Here is a 25,981-nt window from a genome sequence, read left to right as displayed (position 1 = left end):
CTCATCAGTTCACTCAGTCCCATGTAATTAATTTTTTTTTCATCTTGATCTTTTGTTAGCACTTTTATGAATTCATCAGTTTTCCATTAGAGTTCTGAAAATGCTTATTCATTCAGTTCAGCAGTATAGTCAGTTACCAGAAACCTGTACTTGTCAGAGTCTTTTCCATGAATTCCTTGAAGATGAAACCCTTTCACAGGAACATTTTTGCAAAAGCATCAGAGTACACCCAGAACTGTCTGTAAATGACAAAAGACTTAAAAATGACCACGGTTAAAGATTTGATGAAAGTTCATAATAATGCAATTGACAAGGAAATTTAGTTATTTCTGAGATATACATTTTAAAGTAATAAATAGATTTATGACTTATAACATTATACCAGAACATATAAGATTTTTAGAAATTTCATGTAATGTCTGAAACATTTATATTAACATATTTCCATACAAATAACCCAAAGAAAGTTTAGTATTAGTTTTTGTTTGTTTGTTTTTTTATACTGCAGGTTCTTATTAGTCATCAATTTTATACACATCAGTGTATACATGTCAGTCCCAATTGCCCAATTCAGCACACCACCATCCCCAAACCACCATGGTTTTCCCCCCTTGGTGTCCATACGTTTGTTCCCTACACCTGTGTCTCAACTTCTGCCCTGCAAACCGGTTCATCTGTACCATTTTTCTAGGTTCCACATACATGCGTTAATATACGGTATTTGTTTTTCTCTTTCTGACTTACTTCACTCTGTATGACAGTCCTTAGATCCATCCACGTCTCAACAAATGACTCAATTTCATTCCTTTTTATGGCTGAGTAATATTCCATTGTATGTATGTACCACAACTTCTTTATCCATTCATCTGTCGATGGGCATTTATGTTGCTTCCATGATCTGGCTATTGTAAATAGTGCTGCAATGAACACTGGGGTGCATGTGTCTTTTTGAATTACGGTTTTCTCTGGGTATATGCCCAGTAGTGAGATTGCTGGGGAGTATGGTAGTTCTATTTTTAGTTTTTTAAGGAACCTCCATACTGTTCTCCATAGTGGCTGTATCAATTTACATTCCCACCAACAGTGCAAGAGGGTTCCCTTTTCTCCACACCCTCTCCAGCATTTGTTGTTTTTTAGATTTTCTGATGATGCCCATTCTAACTGGTGTGAGGTGATGCCTCATTGTAGTTTTGATTTGCATTTCTCTAATAATTAGTAATGTTGAGCAGCTTTTCATGTGTTTCTTGGCCATCTGTATGTCTTCTTTGGAGAAATGTCTATTTAGGTCTTCTGCCCGTTTTTGGATTGGTTTTATTTCTAATTTTATTGATTTTAGCCCTCTCCCTTTTTTTCGTGCTGGCTTTGGCTAAAGGTTTATCAATTTTGTTTATCTTTTCAAAGAACCCACTTTTAATTTCATTGATCTTTTCTACTGTTTTCTTCATCTCTACTTCTTTTATATCTGATCAGATCTTTACGATTTCTTTCCTTCTACTAACTATGGGTTTTGCTTGTTCTTCTTTCTCTAGTTGCTTTAGGTGTAAGGTTAGGTTATTTACTTGAAATTTATCTTGTTTCCTAAGGTAAGCTTGTATTGCTATAAACTTCCCTCTTAGAACTGCTTTTGCTGTGTCTCATAGGTTTCGTATCAACTTGTTTTTGTTATCACTTGTCTCTAGGTATTTTTAAATATCCTCTTTGATTTCTTATGTGATCCATTGGTTATTTAGTAGCATATTGTTTAGCCTCCACGTGTTTGTGCTTCATAAAGTTTAATTCCTGTAGTTGCTTTCTAAAATCATAGTGCTGTTGTCAGAAAAGATGATTGATACGATTTCAGTTGTCTTAAATTTTAAAAGGCTTGCTTTGTGACCCAGCATGTGATCTATCCTGGAGAATGTTCCATGTGCACTCTAGAAGAATGTGTATTCTGCTGCTTTTGAATGAATGTTCTATAAATAACAATTAAGTCCATCCGATCTAATGTGTCATTTAAGACCTCTGTTTCCTTATTGATTTTCTGTCTGGATGATCTGTCCATTGATGTAAGTGGGGTGTTAAAGTCTCCCACTATTATTGTGTTACTGCCAGTTTCTCCTTTTATGGCTGTTAGCATTCGCCTTATATATTGAGGTGTTCCTATGCTGGGTGCATATATATTTACACTTGTTATATCTTCTTCTTGGATTGATCCCTTGATCATTATTTAGTGTTCATTTTTGTCTCTTGTAACAGTCTTTATTTTAAAGTCTATTTTGTCTGATATGAGCATTGCTACTGCAGCTTTCTTTTGATTTCCACTTGCATGGAATAGCTCTTTTCCATTCCTTCACTTTCAGTCTGTATGTGTCCCTAGATCTGTAGTGGGTCTCTTGTAGACAGCATATATATGGGTCTTGTTTTTGTATCCATTCAGCCAGCTTGTGTCTTTTGGTGGGAGCATTTAATCCATTTACATTTAAGGTAATTATCAATATGTATGTTCCTATTTCCACTTACTTAATTGTTTTGAATTTGTTTTTATGCGTCTTTTTTCTTTCCTTCCTCTTTTGTTCTCTTCTCTTGTGATTTGATGACTATCTTTAGTGTTGTGTTTAGGTTGCCTTTTTTCTTTTTTTCTGTGTGTATCTATTGTAGTTTTTTGGTTTGCAGTTTCCATAAGGTTTTTATATAACAGTATATATAAAAGATTGCTTTACAAAATTGTTATAAGTTGCTGGTCTCTTGATTTCCAATGATTTCCAATATCCTGAATTTGTACTCTCCTCTTCTCACTATTGCTGGTTTTGATATCATATTTGTGTATGGTTGATTTCCTACCTTTACTTTATATTTGCCTTTACTGGTGAGTTTTCCTATTCATAATTTTCTTGATTCTAGTTGTGGCCTTTTCTTTTCAGCTTAGAGAATTTCCTTTAGGATTTGTTGTAAAGCTTGTTTGGTGGTGCTGAATTCTCTTAACTTTTGTTCATTGTAAAGCTTTTGATTTCTCCATCAAATCTGAACAAAAGCCTGGCTGGGTCGAGTATTCTTGGTTGTAGGTTTTTCCCTTTCATCACTTTAAATATATCATGCCACTCCTCTCTGGCCTGCAGAGTTTCTGCTGAACAATCAGCTGATAACCCTTGTATGTTATTTATTACTTTTCCCTTGTTGCTTTTAATATTTTCTCTTTGTCTTTAATTTTTGTCAATTTGATTAATATGTGTCTTGGTGTGTTCCTCCTTGTGTTTATCCTGTATGGGACTCTCTGCGCTTCCCGGACCTGATTGACTATTTCCTTTCCCATGTTAGGGAAGTTTTTGACTATAATCTCTTCAAATATTTTCTCAGGTCTTTTTTCTCTCTCTTCTCCTTCTGGGACCCCTATAATGCAAGTGTTGTTGCATTTAATGTTGTCCCAGAGGTCTCTTAGGCTGTCTCCATTTCTTTTCATTCTTTTTTCTTTATTCTGTTCTGCAGCAGTGAATTCCACCATTCTGTCTTCCAAGTCACTTATCCGCTCTTCTGCCTCATTTATTCTGCTACTGATTCCTTCTAGTGTATATTTCATTTCAGTTATTGTATTGTTTTTTTAAAATGTTTATTTATTTATTTATCTTTGGCTGCATTGGGTCTTCACTGCTGCATGTGGGCTTTCTCTAGTTGCGGCAAGTGGGGGTTACTCTTCATTGCGGCACGTGGGCTTCTCATTGCAGTGGCTTCTCTTGTTGTGGAGCGTGGACTCTAGGCATGTGAGTTTCAGTAGTGGTGGCATGCAGGCTCTAGAATGTAGGCTCAGTAGTTGTGGCACACATACTTAGTTGCTCCATGGCATGTGGGATCTTCCTGGACCAGGGCTTGAACCCACGTCCCCTGCATTTACAGGCGGATTCTTAACCACTGCACCACCAGGGAAGTCCCAGTTATTGTATTCTTCAACACTGTTTGTTCTTTATATCCTCTAGGTCTTTTTTAAACATTTCTTCATCTTCTCAGTCTGTGCCACCATTCTTTTTCCAAGATCTTGGGTCATCTTTGCTTTCATTACTCTGAATTATTTTTCAGGTAATTGCCTATCTCCATTTCATTTAGTTGTTCTTCTGGGGTTTTATTTTGTTCCTTCGTCTGGAACATATTTCTCTGCTGTCTCATTTTGCCTGTGTTCATGGTCTCTGTTCCACAGGATGCAGGGCTCTAGTTTCTCTTGCTTCTGCTATCCGCCCCTGGTGGGTGAGGCTGGTCTAGATGCTTGTGAAGGCTTCCTTCCTTCCTCCACTCACTTGTACCTGCCCACTGGTGAGTGGAGCTGGGTCTTGTCCCTCTGGTGGGCAGGGCTGTGTCAAGTGGTGTGTTTACAGGCAGCTGTGGGATCAGTAAGACTTTCAGCAGCCTGTCTGATGATGGGTGGGGCTGTGTTTCTGCCCTGTTGGTTGTTTGGCCTGAGGCATCCCAGGACTGGAGCCTACAGTCTGTTGGGTGAGTCCAAATCTTGGCATCAAAATGGCAGCCTCCAGAAGGGCTCATGCCAATTAGTACTCCCTGGCACCTCTGCCACTAGTGTCCTTGTTCCTACAGTGAGCCACAGCTGCTCCCCCCACCTCCCCAGGAGACCCTTCAAGACCAGCAGGTAGATCTGGCCCAGGTTCCTATGAATTCACTGCTTTTTCCCTGGGTAGTGTGCACGAGAACTTGTGTGGGCCCTCCAAGAGTGGAGTCCCTGTTTCCACAATTCCGGTGGAGCTCCTGAGATCAAGCCCTGCTGGCCTTCAAAGCCAAATGCTCTGGGAGCTCCTTCTCCTAATGCCAGACCCCCAGGCTGGGGAGCCTGATGTGGGGCTCAGAATGCTCACTACTGTGGGAGAACCTCTGTGATATAATTATTTTTCAGTTTGTGAATCACCCACCCAGTGGATATTGGATTTGATTATATTGCACATGTGCCTCTCCTACCATCTCATTGTGGCTTCTTCTTTGTTTTTGGATGTAGAATATCTTCTTTTGGTAGGTTCCAGTCTTCTTTGTCAATGGTTGTTCAGCATTTAGTTGTGATGTTGGTGTTTTCTTGAGAGGAGGTGAGCTCAAGTCATTCTACTCCACCATCTAGTCTCCAACTCAGGCTGTATTATATTTCTAATAAGATCACATTTACAAGGCAATCTTGGAATATTTTGTTTACGAGTATTTTTAAGATTCTATGTAACTGAAGCATCAGCAACATATGCCACAATTAAATGTTCAACAGGATGTTCGAGTTTCATCTGGACTCATGTCCTAGTGATGAAAGATTAATTCAAAGTTAGATCTGTGCTTAATGAAGAGCTGGATATAAGCATATAATATGCAATTAAAAATTTGCGGGTTTAGAAAATTATATTTATATCATAAAAATAATACACAGGATATACTCAGTCTAGAGAATACTTAGAGTTTCAGTATTTCTACATTTGGGCATTTAAAATTCTTTTGTATTTATTTGAGACAGTTAGATTCTTCATTACTATAAATACAGTGGTATATATTTTTTAGTTGTCTAATCAGAAAAACTTGAGTTTATTAAAGACCTGGTCATTTAATGATCATAATATTGTAATAAGTCAACTGATTTTCTTCAGTGATATAAATTTGCATTAAAAGTATGAAGTATGATTAGAAAATGTTTGTCACTACATTATTTTACTATTCTCTTAGGCAATCTCCATGTTTCATTTATCACAAGTGTGTGCAAATGACATTCAGATTTACTCCCCTGACCTAGATTGGAATTTCTAAGATAAACTTTAATGTCTCCTTGGCATTTTAAACTTAAGATTATCAAGACAAAATATAAATTCTCTACCTCTAAACTTTTTTCATTCCTTTCTTTCTTTGGTTAATGGTGTCATTATACTTCTAGCCATTTCTGCATTTAAAACTTCTTTTATTCCTACCTTCCCAAGTCATACAGTATAACTTCCACTAAGGCACTCTTGAACAGCTTGTGGTTGCCCAACCTCTCTTTCTCTCTCTCACTTCACCACACACATGTACACACTAGCCAGCCTTCTCCCTCTTTCCACAATTCATCTATGTCAGCCAAAGCCCAAAACATGCCTTGTGTTTGTTCACTCTATGTCTGACTCTTTCATACATGTTTATTAAGTGAAGTGATTTAGAAAATTGGGCAACATACAATTTACTTTCTTAAAATAAACATTGATTACTACCCTTTTTCTAGTCAGTAATCAGTTCCATGTTTAATCTGTATGTAACCATTTTAAAGTAAAAGAATGACAAATACTCCAATTAATCAGAGTATAAAGTATGTTGAACAGAATAGGTTCCACCAGCATTAACATCAATGGATTTACAAAAGCTCTCAGCTTGTAATTTTAGGAACTTGATTTTGTCAACATTCTGTGTGTTAGTTTGGGTCCTCCCAGAAACAGGATTAATTGAGATTAAACATGCAAGGAGTTCATTAGGAAAAATGATCCTGTGACAAAAAACTAAATAAATAAATAAATAAAATAAGGAGGGAGCCAAGGAAGACTGGAGAGCCTTCACACTAGAATATCTGAGCCAAAGGAAAGAGAAGTCATAGACAGCCCAGAAGCAATGGTATTAAAGGGAAATTCATCCCAGCTGTCTAGGAATCCTTGAGGCACAGGCAGAGGAGAACTGTGACCCCCAAGAATGGGCCTATTTTAGCATTTCAACCACATTTGGTCATTGACTGGGAGTTGCTCTTGGGTACCATGCCCTTGGGAGCAATATGATTTCAGAACAGAGCAACTCATATTCTAAGTCAGTTACACCTGCATTTAGAGCTCTGCATTCACTTCACCACCACAACCCTGGAAGATGATCCAGTTCTTAAAACAGAGTATATCTAGCTGAGCTCATAAGAAACTTGATTATATACTAACAGTAGTGTTTTGTTACAGTAAGAACTAACTTAATCTGTAGTGTCAAATATTCATGTTAATATCCACAATAATATATTTTCTAATTCTGGCATAAAGATATTCTCTAAAGTAAATTTTACATGTATGAATTAATCTGCTATTTGTTAATTTATATCTCAACCCTCAATGTTGCCAAAAATGAGAATCTATCTCTTTTTATAATTCATAAAGACCTTTGGGAGTCCATAGATTTTTCTTAGATAAGAAGCTGCAAAGATCTGCTTTCAAATTAGGAATATTACATGGGAAAATTATGGAATTAATTTTTCATTTTGATGGCGGCTGCTCAGTTCAGTCAGAAGTAGCAATTCATCGCATTCCCTGTACCTAATAAAATAGTAGACATGCTTATTCTTCAGTTTGGTTGTTGCTTGAATGTGAAAATTAAGAGGTATAAATTGAGTAATTGTTAAAAAGTATCATTTTCTACTATAGCTCTTCTGTCAATCAACTGTCTTGAGCCCATTACCACTATAATCAGGTGCGGAACACGATAAATGTGAAAGCAACATGTTAAAAATAAAAAGTAAGTGCTTTGGAGTGACTAGTACTTTTGCTTGTGAACAGTTTTTGGACCACGAGGTAAAGCTTTGCTTTAGAAATGCTTGTAGGCTGGAGCATCCCCTCCATCTTCTAGACTGGGCTCTGCAGGTGAGTGCACGGTTTCCATGTGCTGTTACTATAACTCACAAGTGCAGAGCTAACCTGGCTCAAGTGTCCACTACCAGACCTCAGACATCATTTATGTTAACCCAGATATTTCTACAAATATTTCTCGTCTCAACTCCTAGACAGCTCATGGCTTTCACATAAACACATCTTTACTGAAAAAGAATTTACTTGGATTGCCCATTAGGCAAAAATACCAATTACTCAGTTTTGTACTGTTCTACCAGGGTGTGTGTGTGTGCATTCATGTGTGTGTTAGTAAAAAGAGAAACAGGTAAGACTGACACCTGTTTTTTGAAGATAGCATTCATCTTCAGTGACTCAGATCCACTCTTTGGTCCTATTGAAATGACTGATACATTTCCACTGATGAAGGATAGAGATCGTCTCTTTGACTTTGACCAAATCTCTGGCTGTTACTGTGAAGTTTGCCTTCTGCTATGGCTATCATTCTCCATCAGCCCAATGCTAGAACACACAGAAAATTATTTATTTTTAAACATTGCCCCTCAAGTTTTTTAGTTGGATTGCATAGCTTCCCAGTTGTCTGAAACTGATATTTATTCGCACTTTTTAATTATTTTAACACAGTATCTACTTTGGTCCTTGGGATTGCCCCTTTTCAGTTTATGCATCAGGGACTATTTGAGTATTATGCAGTCATTAACAATCTACACATACTTACACCAGTAAAGTTGTTTTTCAGTAATCCTCTTATTAACAACCATGACCTTGGTACCTTCCAAGATCTTGTTCTATATTGTTATCTTTCCTTTTCTAGCTAACATATAAAGTGATATCCCAGCAAATCTCATCTGATTTCCTGCTGAGTACTTCCTTGGTAAAAGAAGCAACTTCAGGTTCTCTGTATAAAACTAGGAACTTAAAGTATATTTACTTTTACCTCATTTTAGATTTTTGTATACCAGAAAATAAGTGAAAAATTTCCTTTCTTACTGTGTTTGTTCAGTTCTAAGAAATCCATGCTCCATTTAGCTCATCAGGTCATGTTTTTTCTTCTAGGACTACAATGATGAAATTCGTCAAGAACAACTACGTGAATTATCTTACTTAAATGGCTCAGAGGACTCTGGTCGTGGCAGAGGTATTAGAGGCAGAGGGATCAGAATAGCTCCCACAACTCCTTCAAGGTACATTTGTTCTTACTTTAAATAAATTAACAGCCAATAAGGATGGCAATACTTTGCTGGCCTGTTCTGTGTCATGATCACAGCTAGGAATAAACAACAACAATATCAGCAACAATAACCACCACCACCACAAAAGCAATAACAATAGATGCTTATATAGCTCGTAAGAGCTTTATATAAATTATTAACTCATCAAGTCCTCCATAGTAGGGTTAAGCATTATTTACAGGTGAGCAACTGATAAATATGTAAGCAATATGCCTGAGGACACACAGGCAGTCTGACTCTAGACTTCAGAGTTTGAGCTCTTAACAACTTCCTAAGAAAATAAGAGGAGCAAACCTAAGAGTTTCTACTTTTTGGTTTTGTCCCCAGGATTAGGGCATGCAGATGATTCAATCGTATGCATCTTTGAACCAGGATGACCTTGAATGAAGAGAAAATTACAAATATTATCTATGCCTTAAATGGCCCATGAATTGATACAGTCTTGCCAGATAGGTAGACAGATAGATGAGGATAATGATAGATATATGTAGGTAGGTAGATATATAGATATTTATATAGATAAGTAGATTATATATATATTATGTGTGTGTGTATTATATATATACACACACACATAATATATATACATATATATACACACCACCAGGCCAGAAAGCCAGAAGTACATTTCTTACATGGATGATAGTAAGAATATTTAAAGCTTAGTTATATTTGACTCTGCAATGTCATCAGAGAAGATTTTATTTGATATTGTTCAATTTGCAAAGAAATTGGAATTTTTCTGCAACAGAATTTGTTTTGTAGGATTCTACATTTGCCAAGCTTTCAACAGAAAGCATTGTTTTGCAAAGAGGTAAAGTGAAAAATACTCCCAGCCTTCACACGCAGACTGTGTAATTCTGTCATTCTCTTTATCCTGTTATAGTTGGCCTTCAAATCTCTAAATGGCTTAGATTTAGAATACTATTTCATATATTGCATAGAAACCATCTTAAGAGATTCTAAGATACTTTGTGGATTCAATTTGTTTTTAAAATTACTCCCCAAATATTTTCACCACCTTTCAAAACATTACTGTTTTTAACATTTAAGTCACAGACACCTCAAAAAATTTTACACTATCAGAAAAGAAGTTAAGAATGATCAATTTCCAAATAAAATATCAAGTAAATAATTGATTATCTAAAGGTAAAATGTGGCAATTATAGAAATTACTTTGATTAAAGGAAGAACTTCTGAAAATGTGTCAGTGATTTTTTTCACATTTTTTTCTTTAAAAATTTTTTTTATATGAGCTTTCTAATGCTACCTAGCAACATTAGTTTATTGCTAAAAATTAATGTGACATAACATTTTTTATGGACTTTTTTAATGGAATCAGCCTTTTACAAAACATTTATATTAACTTCATCATGATGGGTTGTGAAATGACATCATTGCAGGCAATCTTAAATTGATTAAATCATAGGGTTTTAATAATGAAATTGTCACTTTTGTAGTTCAAAAAATGATAATTTTGGCAGTTTTATATGGTGTAACCTAAGTATGTATTGAATGACTATAGAGGCAACAAGTTTTTTCTATTCTATATTCTTTGGAATAGGGACCATTTAAAAAAATAATGCATTAACCTGCTTTTGAGACTACAAAATCATCATATTAAAGGACTTTGTTTTGTTATTGGTGTTCCTTAAGGTAATAATACATTTGTCATATTTGAGTGGACCATATAAGATTTCAATTTCATGAAGTTTTAATGTAAAATATTAATCTCTTTAATTATTTAATAAAGAATAGTGCATTATGATCTAGATTTTTAAATATCTTAGAAGAAAAATTTGATTGAAAGCTTTTGCTTTTTAACATTCCATATATCATACAATCTGATATTGCATATGTTAAAAAAAATTAATATTGAAAATTAAACCTCACTTTCAATGCTATCTTGATGTAATTAATGTATTAACATTAATAAAAGTAAATGTAGCAGAACTCTGTTGTCTTCTGTTTCAAACCACATGATGAAATATATCTGCAATTAAATAAGAATAAGAAAATAGCTTCACAAAACAGAAGATCATATTGATCAGAAAGTTCTTGAACACATGGGTTAATGGATGCTGATTTGTACATATTTATGAAATTGTGACTTTTTAAAGTTATTCAGTTACACTTAAATTCAAAAAGAACAGTACCTGGTATATTTTTAAAACTTTAATTTGTTGAAAATTTCTTTAATTAAAGGAATTTATGTTTCAACAAGCATATTTATGAAAACTATCTAATCTTCCAATAATAATGCATACCAGAAAACAAAGCATTACCTCTATATATTATAATAATTTATATTACGTAATTGAAGAATTAAGATCTTCACACACATCACTGCTACATGTTGAATGAGAGTAAACAGTGGAAAATAAAACATTTGAGGCAGATTGTGAAGGTTTTGTTTACTACAATGAGAACTAATACGTAGATAGAATCTAATGGATCTTGTTAAAGAGGGGACTAATCATATTTGTTTCCAAGAAAGACTACTCAGTCACCACTGTGAGCGATAGAGAAGAATTAGAACAAAGCAAGAAAGACAGAGAGGTGTGTGGCAAGGAAGCCAGGGATAATACAAGTTCATTATCCAACCCAGAAATGAATACCACTTGGAGTGTTAGAGAGATAAAGGACTAGATTAGAAATTAGAATTTATACAAATTAGTGCCCAATTAGATGTTGGAGACAAGAGAGTGGTCCTAGACAGTATAACTCTCTGATGTCTGCCCTGGTTAGAGATTAATGACATCATCCACTAAAATTAGGTGAAGGACCAAATTTAATGAAGAATATAATTAATCCTAGGTCTATGGATTGCCAGTGTGACCTTGGGAAGGTGACTTGTACTTTCCGTGACATGGTTCTCAACCTTTAAAATAGCTTAGAAATGGCTACATGACAAGGTTGTCAAGATTTTTAAGTTAGATGACACATGTAAGGCAGTGGTTCCCAAACTGGTCTGCACATTGGAGTCACTGAAAGCTCACTGCTGCTAGAGACTGTGACTTGATCGGCCTGGGGTATGGTCTGGAGTCTGGAGGTTTTCAAAGGTCTTTAGGTGACTCTAACATGCAGACCAGTTAAGGAGACATGATCCAGGGTATGGTGTGTGGTAGGAAGGAAAGAGATAACAGCCATCAGAGTTAGAGACTGCAGGGGTGCACTGTGAGGCACAGAAGGAGGGTGGGGGGCAGAAAATGGGGATAGCCACATTCCAAGGAGGGCCCAGAAGTAGATGTCAGTGAATGAGCCTGAAGAATATAAAGGAGGGAGGAAGAAATATGGAGAAAAGCAGAGTCATAAAAGTTAGAAGAAGGCATTTTCCAGATAGCAACCCATAGTGATAAATATAACAGTTACAGTGGAATGGGGACTGATTTCCAGTGGATTTAGAAACCAGTGGGCTTCTGGTGATACCAGTCAAGAGTATTTTCAGTAAAGAGGAGAAAGCAATAACTAGATTGCATTTGATTCAGGAATGAGCAGGAGGTGAAGAATTAAGGATAGAAAACTTTCAAGAAGTCAGAAAAATAAAGGAAAGAACATTGTAGTGTGGATTCAGCCAGGGACACTATGTTCTAAATAGGTGATGTGAATCTTGAGTTGAATTGAGGACTTGAGTTGAAGAGAGATATAGGGTTAATATTCCAGGGAAGGGATGTAATGTGTAGGAGGTAATGAGTCAGATTCAAGAGACAGATTTTCCAGGGCTCTGTCTGGGAGACAGTTGACGAAGGAATGGGATGAGAAATTAGATTTGATTTGAGCATGATATAATTTTAAAGCAGGAAGAATTGCTATAGATTCAGAGATCTTATTTTACCCATTAGAAAAATAATCTACCTTAGGCTCAGGGAGTTATAACACTTAGCTGTGATTATTCAGTGGTATGGATATAACTTGTGAATATAGTTTAAAGTAAGGTGACATATAATTTACCACCCACACAGGGACACTTTTGAAAGTATTAAAATGCTAAACTAGGACAACAGTTGTAATTCTGAACTATTCTGGGCAAACCTGGATGTATGCACACCCTGTATATAAGGTGCTTGGAGGTCCAGTGAAGGTAAAATTACTCTTTATATCCATCTTATAGATCAACTTTTATATTATCATGCTAATGTAGAATATTGTGGTCTCAGTTATATTGTGCTTGAAGTGGGCACTGGGCCTTCTAGGGTCTCCCAGTGCAGGAGAGCATTCTCTGTACATTAGACTCACAGTAAGTTCTCTAATGATTTCTCTATTCATCAGCTCTATAATCTATTTAAAAAATTTAAAAGCTTTACCAGCATTCTTATTGTTCACTCGTCAAGCTCATTTTCTGCAAGAGCCAGCTGACTGCTCCTCATAGCAGAAAGCATAACCTACAACCCCATCTGTGGGTGCAGCCAAACAGTGTGATGGTTCACATCCCGTGATCATTATTTCCCCCAAAGCTTTAGCGTTCTTGCTGAAAGCAGTGCTTTCTAGAGGCCAAACTTTCAGACATAATAAAAAGTGAAATAACCATGCTTTTGCCCAAAAACTTTAGACAAACACTCAACCTTTCCAAAGGCCTCAGAATACCATAAGAGTTTACTGCAACCATTTGATCTTACACTTTTAGTACAAGTTACTTTTGTGTCAAGCACTGCAGTACCAAGTACTCAGTGTGTTATTTTTATTGCACAGCCTTCATGTATTTCACTAGCACCATAGTTACCATAGGAAATAAATTATATCAGGGACTGTACCAGTTCAGGGAGTTACACGTATAATGATAAATCAGTGACAATGACCTCAAACTTAAGCTACTATAAGCAGAATGATATCATGATGGTTAGAGTTCCACATTTTATCGAAGTGCTGACAGATTTTTTTTTTTTGTAAGTGAAAAATTGCCCATCACTGTCAATAACCTCCAGCATGGAGGAGACATTGACAATTAGCAGCTATGGATGGTACAGTGAGTCATGTACTAGACACTGCTCTCATTTGAGACTTTTTTGGTAAATTTGGAATAAAAATCAGAGTGGGTTGATTTCTGTTTGCTTTGCTTTGAATTTTTAGTGCTATAAAAGAAAATATCAAATTATTTTACATGGTTTTTATGATAACTAAGTCATAACCGATATTTACAAAACTTATTCTGTGGAGGTCAAAATGCTATATACCCTAAAGAATCTCCATTAAACACACACACTCACAACACTCAGACATGCAGAAATAAATGTGGTTTTCTTCCCATTGTATAGAAGCTGTAAGATGAGAGCTTTGCCTGCTCTCATCACTTGTTCCTCATCTGTATGTGACCTGTTTCTCCTAGGGGCCGTGGGGGTGCCATTCCTCCTCCCCCACCACCTGGACGAGGCATTCTCACCCCTCGAGGGACCACTGTGACCCGTGGTGCTCTTCCAGTGCCCCCTGTAGCGAGAGGCGTCCCTACCCCACGAGCACGGGGTTCACCCACTGTGCCAGGATACAGGGCACCCCCTCCTCCAGCCCACGAGGGGTATGAAGAGTATGTAAGTACTCTTGAGAAATCAGTTATTAGGAGGAGTTAAGTTTGTTGGGGAATAAGCTAAACTTCAAAGACATTCATATACCGGAATATAGCAGATAATGTTTGCTGCAGAAAACAAATGTCATTTGCAACAGAATTTAGCAGTGCATTTAAATGAGGGCATTTTGAGAAAAGTTTTCATCGTACAGGTGCCATCATTGTTGTTAGTATCAGTTAAATAGCTTAGATTTTAAGAAACAAACTATCCTGAGGTTTTCTTATCTTTAGAAGACTCAATCAATTTCAAAATGGAAATAATTATGAACATAATGTGAATAGTCATGTATTTAGACGATTACCCTGGGACATGATAAAGATTAACATAACTCAGAAGTATTTGACAAATATAATGTGATTATATTATAAATTTTGTTAATAATTTAAGGCCATGTGGTTGGTTTTTCATTTAAATATCCTACTCTCTCACTATATGAAAGATATGGAATTGGCAGGTAAGAATTCAGAACTCAAAAAATATAGAATGAACAGAAGTGCAGTGTCTCTAAGCACCTCCTCCCTTTCCAGTCCTCTGTATCACATTATCCTCCTTTTGACCTCTTTCATCCAGGTTGTTAGCTTTCCACTGGTCATATATTCTCGTGTCTGTATCCATTTCTCCTACTAGATTGTGAAAATTGTAAAAAGGGGCAGTTTTCTATTCACTTGTACAACCATACTAAGTCCACTCTAAATGTTCAATTGAATTGATGCAAGCCAGATCATTGTCCTATATGAAACAGATTCATTTTGCCTTTAACCTCTCCAGGGTGCCCGTCCCCTAATCTAGGTGTTTGTTTCATTCAACCATCCATAGACATGCTGTCTTCTCAAATGTCCTCTGTGAATGATTACTAATATAAACTCTTCAAGGACAGTTACTGTCACATTCTGTGCATTCAAAACATATAAATGTTTTATGGACTGGTTAATAACCAAGGAAAAGGTAATCTTAAAGTGAAAATGGTTAATAGGTGTCACTAAGAACACATTAATGCTTAAAGCATGTTAGTTTTTAGGAATGTTACTGATTAAATATGAAACACTGACATATCTGTAAGAGTGAAGAAAAAATATTAAGTTTAATCTTGCTCGCGCGGAAGCGGCGCGGCTGGGTGGGAGTCCGGCAGCGGGAGTCGCGGACTGTGCGGCAGCCGCCATGCCGTCGTCGCCGCTGCGGGTGGCGGTGGTGCGCTCGGAGCATGGAGGCGCACAACATCCTCATGTAGTTGGGGCCTCCACCCTGGTCCAGCGCGCCCCGCGGACGCCAGCCGACCGGCCGTCCCTCCGGCCTTCCCGGCCCGTGCTGGGCGGTTCCGGCTCCCGGCCCGTCCTGGGTGGCGGCGGCCGCAGTTCCCGGCCCCGGTTCTCCCCGACTCGTGCTCGGTGGCCCAGGTTCCCAGGCGGGCGGTGCGCTGCGGCCCCCGAAGGACGGCCGAGAGGCCTCGCCGCGTCCGGACTCGTTGGCTCCAGGGCCGAGCCCAGCGAGGAATCGACAAAACTCGGTCCGCCGCGCGGTCCCCCACGTGTACTTAGCGTCGCGAAAAATTCACATTCTGAGCCGAAATGCTTCCGGGTCGCCAAAACCTCAAAGCTGCTAGTAAACCTGAAAGGCTGATGCTGTTCGCGTCTACTTCGTACGCACGTCTGTGTATCTGAAAATCATGGCCTCTGTAAAATGATCAGCAGTGAGGCGGTAAGTTCCAAGACCAAGGTTAGGGTCCACGAGAGGATAGGCCGGTTGTGTCCAGGGCGTGTCGCCTTTTTATCAAATATGGAAAACTTGCGCGACAGAATCTCAGGATAGCACAAGTCGTAAAAACACGGAAATGGCCTGTTTTAACTTCATGCATTTGTGTATTTGCTCCTATCTACATTTTTCAAGTCTCATGCAAAAAAATCCTTTCTTCTCCCTTGGAAAATCTCCAGTCGATAATTTCTGAACCACACGTGAGTTTGGTTTCATGCTTCTAGTTTATATTTCAGTGCTAACTCCCGTTTTGTGACCCTGGTGTTGTATATGTTTAATACAAGTTTATTCCCGTTTGATTAAAAAAAAAAAAAAAAAAAGTTTAAAAATCCATTTCTGTGGGAAAAGGGGGAACATGTTTATCTCACATATCTTGTACAACATCAGGTATCAGTATTTAAAATCTTAGTCTGAAAATTGCAACATCTGCAGCAGAAAACATATTCTACCCTCTGAACAAGGCCTCAGATCTGAAAACACAGATCCTGGTCCTGGTTCTACCATCTCTTCGTGAGACGTACGTGTAGGAAATAAGTGCTTGTTAAATGAATGAATGAATAATCCACAACAGGGATGGTGGGATTGTTTTTCGTTTTTCTTTTTGTTTTTTATCTCTGAGGAACTAGGTCTACCATCTTTATGTGCTTTACCAGTATGGTGTATTTGTCTTCCAAACAGAAGCCTAAACAGTCAAATCTTTATTTCAAAAATTAAAAGAGAGAGAAATAGCAGTCAACATTGTTATTGATCAAAGAATTTACAGGGCTTATAGGCACAGTGAAAAAGAACAAGATTGGGAAAACATTGTAGTTTTTCATGTAGCTCCAAAAACATTGTAATCTTTCACATGCATTCCAATTTATAATGAATAGATCAAGGACTGCAAGGCAAAAAACAGTAAGCTACAAAGGAATAAAGAGTTTATGGAAGTATGGGTATATTCTGAAAAAGGGTATATTCTGAATGGGAAAATTTAAGAGGAGCATGGTTCTTATAGTAAGTAAAAGAAAATGTAAAGCCATGTAAATCTGATTTTTAAAACTTAGATTTAAAGTATCCAATCCCTTTAATTCATTCACTCAGTCCTTTACTGAGCCTCTATCTTATTTCAGGCACTGCTCTGATGGTCCTAGAGATGTAGCTGTGAACAAAACAGATCAAATATTTACTTTCATAATGCTTACATTTTAGTGGGAGAAGACAGGAACAAATATATATAAAGAAATGAATAAAGTAACATCAGGTAGAGATAAGGGCTCCAGAGGGAGGTGGCAGGAGGGCACCACTATCAAAAGCGCTGCTAGGGAAGGTCTTTCTGACCTAGAGGCTCCAGCAAGTGTCTAACTAAAGGTAGAATCTAGGCCAAGGGGCTGCCTCTTTACAAAGGCATCCCTGGTTAAGGAAACAGCAAGCAGAAAATCACTGAGGAGGGACATGCTTGAAGTGTTTGGGGATCAGCAAGGAAGACATCAGGGCTGGAGACAGTGTGTGAGGGGGACCAGATGAGGTCAAGGGATGGACAGGCCAATTCATGTTGCTATTGGAGAGTTTGGGGCAGGAAAGTGACATGAGCAGATTTATTTTTTAAAAGGTTTCTTCTGCATACATTGCAGAGAACAGAATATGTGGTAAGGTGGGCACAAGAATTGAAATAAGGAGACTGGCGGCATCCCCATCGACAAAACGAGCCTTAGAGGGGTAAGAAGAGGTCTATTCTGAGTGAACAGTGGAAATGATCTAGTAGGATTTGATGATGGGATAGATGGAGGAGGTAGGAAAAAAGAAAAGAGTAAAAGATAATTTTGTGAAGTTTTTGTGAAGCGAAGGTTAAACTGAACCTTGGACTGAACAACCAGGTAAAACTGAGGTGCTATTTGTTGAAATGAGGAGTACGGAGTGACGCAGACGGGGGGGTGGAAAGTTTGGCCTTCAGGAAAGTCTGTTGTGTTGCTGGGTGGACACCACCTGACTTTCGAAACAGAAAGCAGCACCCCACAGTTTGAAATGTGTCACTAGCTGTGTAATTTATAACACTCTGCTGCTTGGATTTCCTCTTCTATATAATGGCGATAATCATTTCAGCCTCACAAGACTTCAATGAATGTTAGAAATAAGCATCCATAAGCACTTAAAACATAAGCATGCATAAGTACCCCGAACATTATAGACAGTCAATAAGAAATAACTATTACACAAAATTTCATCATGTATTATACTCTTAAATTTCTCCCTGGGATAGGCTATGGACCCATTGAAGTCACAGACATTTAGCTACTTTTTGTGAATTAATTGGGCATCATTATTTGCAAATAGGAGAAGCTATGTCATCTTCTTTTAGCAGTAAATAAATAAGTAAACAAACCTGGGGGTGGGAGCTCTGTCAATGAAAATCAATAAACAATCTATAACAGGAATAGAAAAGAGTTTTATTTGAGCCAAACTGAGGACTATAACCCAGAAGCCAGCTTCCCAGATTACTCTGAGAAACTGCTCCAGAGAAGCAGGGTTTTCAGCACAGTTTTATGCATTGTCAGAGCAAAGAACATCAAACAAGTCAGGGATACTTTCCTTCAAGGTTTCAGAAAAACAGATCAGCATGTACACAGCAAGTCAATATGGCCCTGGCACCTGGGAAGGGAGTCTTATCATTAAAGGAGGACCAGCACTGGCATCCCAGGAAGGGAGGCATTTAGTCTTTATTTTTAACATGGACATTCTTTACTTCTGGTCAGTGCACCCTTTTCTTTAATAATAAAAGCAGATATACAATGTATGTTTGATAGGCCACAAACAGGCTGTTCTAGTTAGAATATAATTCAAGTTAACTCATGTGTATGCCAGAATGACTTCCCCACATCTCAACATGTAAAAATTTCCTTTATTAGGCATCATGAAGTCCAGTAATAGGAATGCCATCAGGCCTTAAGAAATAGCTAAACTGAGGCATTAGCATCCCTCCCCACATTTCCTCTCTGGGTTTTTGCATATGGTTTCATTCCACTCTAACATACAGACTGGATATTTGGCTTCGCTGATCAACATGACTCAGCATGTGGTGCTGCCAAGTTTACACATCCAAGTCCAGTTCTCCTCTCCTACAGATACTGACTGGCTGGCCATCTCTCAGCCCTAATCTGGATCCCCAGGTGGGAGAATTGTGTTCATTCGGGCTTGCCAGGTGTCTATGACTGTAGAGCAGGAGTCTCTAGAAATCAGATCTGGGATCTACAGACTCATCAGCTACCAGTGATGTGGGTGGTGTAGGCGTGACATTCACACAACATAAGCATGGTTCCTGGGTACCCAGCCCCAAGGATCATATGCAGAGGCATTAGCTTCTAGAGAAGGAGAAAAATATTATGAACTTGACAGAGATCCTAAATATACCTACAATAACATACTGTTGGTAACAGGAAAAAGTAGATACTGTCTTTTAAAAACTTACGCCTTATTTTATTAAAACCTGTCATATTTTAATTTTTTTCTATAAACAATCCAATAAGTACATACAAAGTTGGACATGTGGCTGGTAAGTTCTGACAGCAGTCTTTGAAGTCGCCATCCAAACCCAGATGAACACTAGGGCCACTGCTCTCTGCTCTAATTTTAAACAATTCATTCCTCTGTAAGGGGTAAGAAAAACAAATGTTTAAGTGTCTCAGTAGCAAAATAACAGCACCATGCTGAGTTGATTGTGAAAATATCAAGGGGTTCTTAACTTTCAGATAAAATTACTTAGACAAGATTCCCTTTATTATAAATGACACTACGGGGCAATTTACTCTTCAGACTTTTCTTCCTTCCCTGCTGAGGCTCTGACCACGTGGACTGTCTACAGGTGATCAGATCTTCTCGTGGCTGCTTGCCCGACCTAAAGCAGCTCACCGTCAATGAGACTGCTGTTTAAAACCATCTTTAGCGTTAGTTGAATCTTTTAAAAAATGTGAAGTTTAGTTTGTTACATGTCCTAATCCAAACTTTAAGTGTTTTAAAGCTTCTCTTCACTGACTTTCTGCTAAGAAGAGTACATTTACTTTTTTCAGCTCCATCATCATGATTGAAGTAGAGTTGGGGAAGATATTTTAAAAAAGCTCCCACACAACAAAATATAAAGCTCTATCAGTGGATAATATGTAAAGTAAACTTAAAGTTTTGAATACCTACTAGGTTCCCGTCGCTAATCTCATGATAACACTACCAACCAGTTGTAGTAGATTGAGGCTTGTACCCAGTTTTATATTCTACATAGTACTTGTCTCACAAAGAACTCAAACACATGTATACAGGTCATTTGTACTTCATACCTTAAATCCAGATCATCAGTCACTGTTTGAATCCCCTCAGCAATATTTAGGACATCTCCCAGCCCCTACACGAGCATCTATAACTATAGAGAACTCAATACATCTAGAAACTAGGTGCCGGAAAAATAAAAACTGTGATTAAAGAGACGCTGCCTCTACTTTCAAAAGCATGGTGTCTAGTGGGAGGGTCAAAGAGTCTAACAATTAACATATAATATGTAATTGCTGTGTGGGGCTCTTATCTTACTCTATTATAATTAATTGTCACTCTTATCTTCTCCCACTTACAAGATTTAGACACTATCGGATGTGTCTAAATCGTGTAAGTGGGAGAAGAAACTGTTTCTTACATTTATCTTATGTTTGCAGTTCTAAGTAATGTGCTTGGTAATAGCAAATAAACCTATGATATTGTTGGAAAGATGTTATACACATGCACAGTTCCATACATATACACATTCTACATAAACAATAACTGAATGAAGGTACAACATAGCATATATTGTGTCAAATAGAGACTATACCTTCTCCAGCAAAGATAATTATTTTCACAACTATGGGTATTTAGAAAAACCTCTAAGACGGTAAGCAAAACAACAGCAGGCCAAGATGAATAAGTATTACTTTGAGAAGTAGAGAGAAGAAGAAGGATGCTCCATGCAAAAAGGAATGATAAAGGGGAAGGCAAGAAGAGGGACTTTTCAAAGCAAACCCAAAGAATACAGGAAGATAATTTGGGGAAAGAGAGTTCATTTAAAATAGCAGGGGAAATGATTGAGGTTACAGATGAGCTCGAAGGCTGAGGTTATAATGCCACTGATTGTATAATAAAGGGCCACCTGAAGGTTTTTAAGCAGAGGATAAACTAAGGTTTGGGGGAATTTTATAATTCTCAGTTGGTTAGGGTGGATTTAGGGATTCGACGACAATGGTGAAACTTAGTGAGAGGTGGCCTTGGCAATGAGCACAGGAAAGTGACTGGAAGAATCAAGGCAAAGGTAACACTGAAAATGGAAACACTAAGGTCTGCTGTCAAGTGGATGAGGGAGGAGTAGGGACAGGAAGCCCAGGCTCAGGCAGAGGTGTGTCGTGTGGGGGTGGGTGCGCGGTGGACAGGAAGAGGGAGGGCTGTGCTGGAAGCACTGACCTTCCAGGCGCGGGGAAGTGCTCACACAGTCATGTTCCTTTGTTGCAAAAGTAAGGTGTTTTACGTGCTATCAGTTGCGATCACTTGCCTACCTGTCACACTTTCCCACGGGTGGGGTCGTGTTGGAGTGGATAAGGCTGTTTGTGAGAGCGTGCCAAGTGGAGTTTGTGTTGGAGATTCTTTAAGTTTGGGTTTAGTCGACTAGTTTTACTTGTATGAGTTAGGTACTGCTAACATTGCGTTGTAGAAGTAACTCCGGGGATACTCTTCCCGGCTCATCCGATGTATTCATGGATGGAGATCTGAGTCTGCTGTTTAGTTGTGCCCTCGGCACTGGTGCTGGGACGCGTGCTTAGTGTTGGAGGAACCAGAACTGAATGGTTTTGGGCTGGAAATGTTCTGTCAAAAACTCTTCTATGTCATTTAGGTCAACTGTGAAAGAAATTTGATAGGGGCTTCCCCAAATGTGACAATTCTAACAGTCTATAACTAACCAGCAATGAGATGTGAAACTGAAAGAAATGTTTCAAAACTATCAGTGTTAACAATGTTTTTCTATCAACCATGCTAGAGGGAAAAAACTGAATTTCTTCACCTCTCTATAGAAGATATTATAAAATCATTGTCATATTAGAGGTGATAAAAAACTGTGCTTCAAAAAGTAGGGAAAAGTTCTTTAGGGGTGTATCAGGCAGTTAATAAAAATACTATATTATTCTCTGGAATTTGTGATATTTGTAGTATTTTCAGCTTTTAAACTTTTGCAATTGGTCATGATTGCTTTTCTCTTTCAAAATAAATATTCACTCTCATGCTTAACTTATATTAATAATTTTGTAACCTTTTTCTTAAAGATAGAATGCAAAATTATATAATCTTCAAACCCATAAACTCTGGATCCCGTAGAGGAAAACAATGGGAACATTTATAGGAAAGTGTATATATAGGGCTGGAGGGGTCCAGTGGGGTATTGCTTAAAGAAAGAACTGTGTAACCTTAGTTTCTAGTACCGCAAGTCTGTTCTGCTGTCCTTAGTTACAACCATGCTGGTACTGTTGATAAGTATGCTGTTCCTTTGTGGAAATTCTGTCCTTTTAACAAAAGTTTTGTGGGAGAATTGAATGTGCAAGTAAAGGCACACAACTTCTGGAAGTGCCCACCAGAACATCACACTGTATGAAAACATACTGACAACATCATAAATACTCTCTTGCATCTTATGTGTTGGTATAGCATGAAAACAAACGAACCAACCAAAAACAAAACCCTCAGACACGCAAAATAGTTTCTAGTTTCGAAAGACATAGGTCTAATTTATTTTTAAATTACCTTGTGGTTTTTCCAACAGTTCATACCCAGACAGGGACTCGTATGGGGGCAAACAAAGCAAAGAGAGATGTCAGCTCAGTTCTACAGGAGAGGTGCTGGTCATGTATAATCAGTCATGTTAACCTAATTTATAAAATTCATTTTGACAAATTGTTGAGAAGCTTTTCTTCCCATCGGTCTTACTAAGCCTGTTGGCACTGTAGCACATCCTACCATATATTTCAGACTCTGAGGCATCCTTCCAGTAACAATGAGAGAACTAGAAAATTCACTGTAATTCAATAGTCCTTAAAAGTTCCATAAATGAATTCAGGCTGCCAACCTTCAGTTTCATGTGTATGGAACATTTTTTTGACAGGAGATGGAAATAAGTATTAAATGATAATTGAAATCAATTCTTGTGCCATTTTTGTGGAAGGAAAGATTATGAGCCTGATCTATAATGCATTTCGAGGGGTGCCACATGTGGTGGTTTTCTGTGTAAAAGCTAAGAGCCTTCACCCAGCGAAGGGAGATTTTTATTAGAGTTTCTAGATTGATATTTGTATTCCATTAAATGTTCTTATTTAAGTTTCATGCTCAAGTCTCTTCTTAGCAGAGACTAATTTACCAGAATGCGTTGTAGGATTTTGTTTTGTGAAATGTAACTAATATTTACAATAACCAAAACATGTAAGGGTAATGAAATACTTTTTGAAACTATAGAATGGGCATAATACTACTGTGGTTCAAATGTTCATAGAAAGTTAGTGGTATTTAAAAACTATTAAAATATTAAATTATGTGCCCAAATAATATAAGATGCTGTCTTTTAAAATTGTGTGTATTTTTCTTCTAAAGTTGAAGCTTGATTAAGCCATCCTTCTTCTAGCATCATGTTTTACTTGACTAAGCCATTTTAGAACAGATGCAGTTTCTCCTGTTGGCCACACACTTAGATTGTATCCAAACCTGTACCTTATAATTACCATGATGACTAAGGTCTTTTTTAACACTTACAAGGATGAACATAGGTTTTCTCTCTGAAGCTTTTTTAAGGTGAATTTTAGCTGATGGAAAATATTATATCACAATGTATTCTGAAGTTTCCTCCAGGCTCTGCAGCTGTGATCTTTTTGTAGTGTCTGCTATAGACAAGGGGGAAGAGAGCAAAAACTGCCACCTCAGCCTTAAGGAGATCTACCATTCTCTTGCTTTTTACATTATTAGTATATATTATGTTTTTTTATCTATGGTTTATATACAGCATGGCCTAAGGATTAATAATGAAAGTGAGTTGAGCATTACTTTATTTCTATAAGTATGTTCTTAAAAGGCTGATCTGGGTACAAGTTAATAGTTTCTATATCATTTTTTTCTTCTGAGTTGATTATGAGTTTGCCTATTATATGCCCACTGAAAAATTAAGACCCAGTATAGGGTGACAAATACCTACGCATACCTAAGAATCCCAAAATTATTTTTTCTTTTGCTGGTTGAAAAGCATTGTTTTATGTGTTTTGCCAATACCTCTCTCATAATTTTCTGTCAAAGAAAACTTAACTAAATATGACTTGCATGGGTAGTTTGATTATCAATGGCTTTTCCAAATAATGGTTTTTTGGATGTAACATTTTTCCAATGTAACCATTCCTATTATATTCCAAAAAGGAATGGTTACATTGCATTAAGTCCTTGTCCATATTTTGGCTATCTTCCATTATGGATTCTCCATTCAGTGGAAAATAGTGGCTGCTAAATCTTTCCATCAGTTACAGATTTTTGTGATTATTTTTTGTCATATGAGCTAAAGGCTTTTACTGGGGAAGCTACAAATGTTCTTTGCAATAACTTATAATAATCTCATTATTTGAAATAAGGTAATTTCTCTTCATTATTGAAGATGGGAAACTATTTCCCTTTAAATGAAACCATATTGTATGATAGTTTTCATACGTAACTTAGGCAGCAAATATCATTCCAAACTAAATCTACCAAAGCCCCTTCCTCCATTAAAAGAATCTCCATTAAAATTTCTTCCTAAACTACCAAGTTTCATCTAGCTGTATTCCCCTTTTTCTATTCTAAGCGCCTTACAAGGCTATAATAACATCACATTTTCAATTTTCATCTCCAAAACTATCTTAAACCTTGACTGTCACTATGGACCTACTTGTTTGAGAGGCTCCAACTATTTGTGGACTTTTCCATTCAGACATTACCTCTCTTCCTACACCCACACATCTAAACCATTCATCAGTGTCTCCCCAGTTAGGGTTCCTCCTGATTTGTCTCCTTCTATTTAGTTGAACATCAAAAAATATACACTCATCTTTTGTTTCTTGGTTTTGTTTTAAATGCTAAATTCAGGTTTGTTTTCCTAAAATACTAAATTCATCATGTCACTTCTTTGTTAGAAAACATCAATCTCTCCCTGTTGCCTGAAGAATAAAATTCCAACTTCCTAATTTTATTAGAAGATGAAGTACTTTAATTTTATGAGCTTACTTGCTATTAACTGTGTTTCATTTTCAAATGAGATTTTGACCATGAATAAAATAAATGAACAAGCAAGAGAGAAAAATTCTAAATTTATGTAACCAATCCAGTTATCAGCATCTTTATAATTCTTAGTCTATTAAAATGTATTGTGCTATTTGATTCAATTTAACTTATCATTTATTGAATGCCCATTTTATATTATGTGAATTTCCACAGGAAGAGGCAATGAGAGATAAAAAAATATAGTTACCTTTAATAGGTAGCTGTTGTATTTTAGGACTTTTAGATACATAATCTCACAACAATAATAAAGGGTAAGAGGTATAATCCTTGCTTTTCCATTAGGGAATTGTGGGATCAGAGGATTAGAGAAATCCATCAGTCACCTGACAGCAGAGCCAGACAGCTCTGTCTTCAAAATTAACATATTTTTTGGATATGAATATGTAAAAGGCAAAGCTTCTGGCTTTAAAAGGGCAACAGATAACACACCTGGACAAAAAAACACCCAAAACTCACAGGTTCAGGGCAGAGTATAATTTGTGAGAGTGGACTCAAGACTTCATTGTGAGAAACATGCTAATATTTTCCTGACTTACTTCACAAACTGGGTTTAAAG

The 25,981-nt window shown here is 37.3% G+C and overlaps 1 protein-coding gene across 1 annotated transcript in view; it reads left to right on the top strand.

Annotated features, from left to right (window-relative positions):
• KHDRBS2 (KH RNA binding domain containing, signal transduction associated 2) overlaps positions 1 to 25,981 on the top strand; it is a 699,319-nt gene that overhangs the window by 415,138 nt on the left and 258,200 nt on the right. Inside the window, exons 5-6 of the mRNA XM_082347222.1 lie at positions 8,619 to 8,746; positions 14,118 to 14,316. Of these exons, the coding sequence (XP_082203348.1) occupies positions 8,619 to 8,746; positions 14,118 to 14,316 (327 nt within the window). The remainder of the gene's footprint in view (positions 1 to 8,618; positions 8,747 to 14,117; positions 14,317 to 25,981) is intronic.

The sequence above is a fragment of the Balaenoptera borealis genome (genome assembly GCF_965194805.1).
Source record: "Balaenoptera borealis genome assembly, chromosome: 12".
Classification (NCBI taxonomy): domain Eukaryota; kingdom Metazoa; phylum Chordata; class Mammalia; order Artiodactyla; family Balaenopteridae; genus Balaenoptera; species Balaenoptera borealis.
This window is presented reverse-complemented; position numbering and strand designations above follow the sequence as displayed.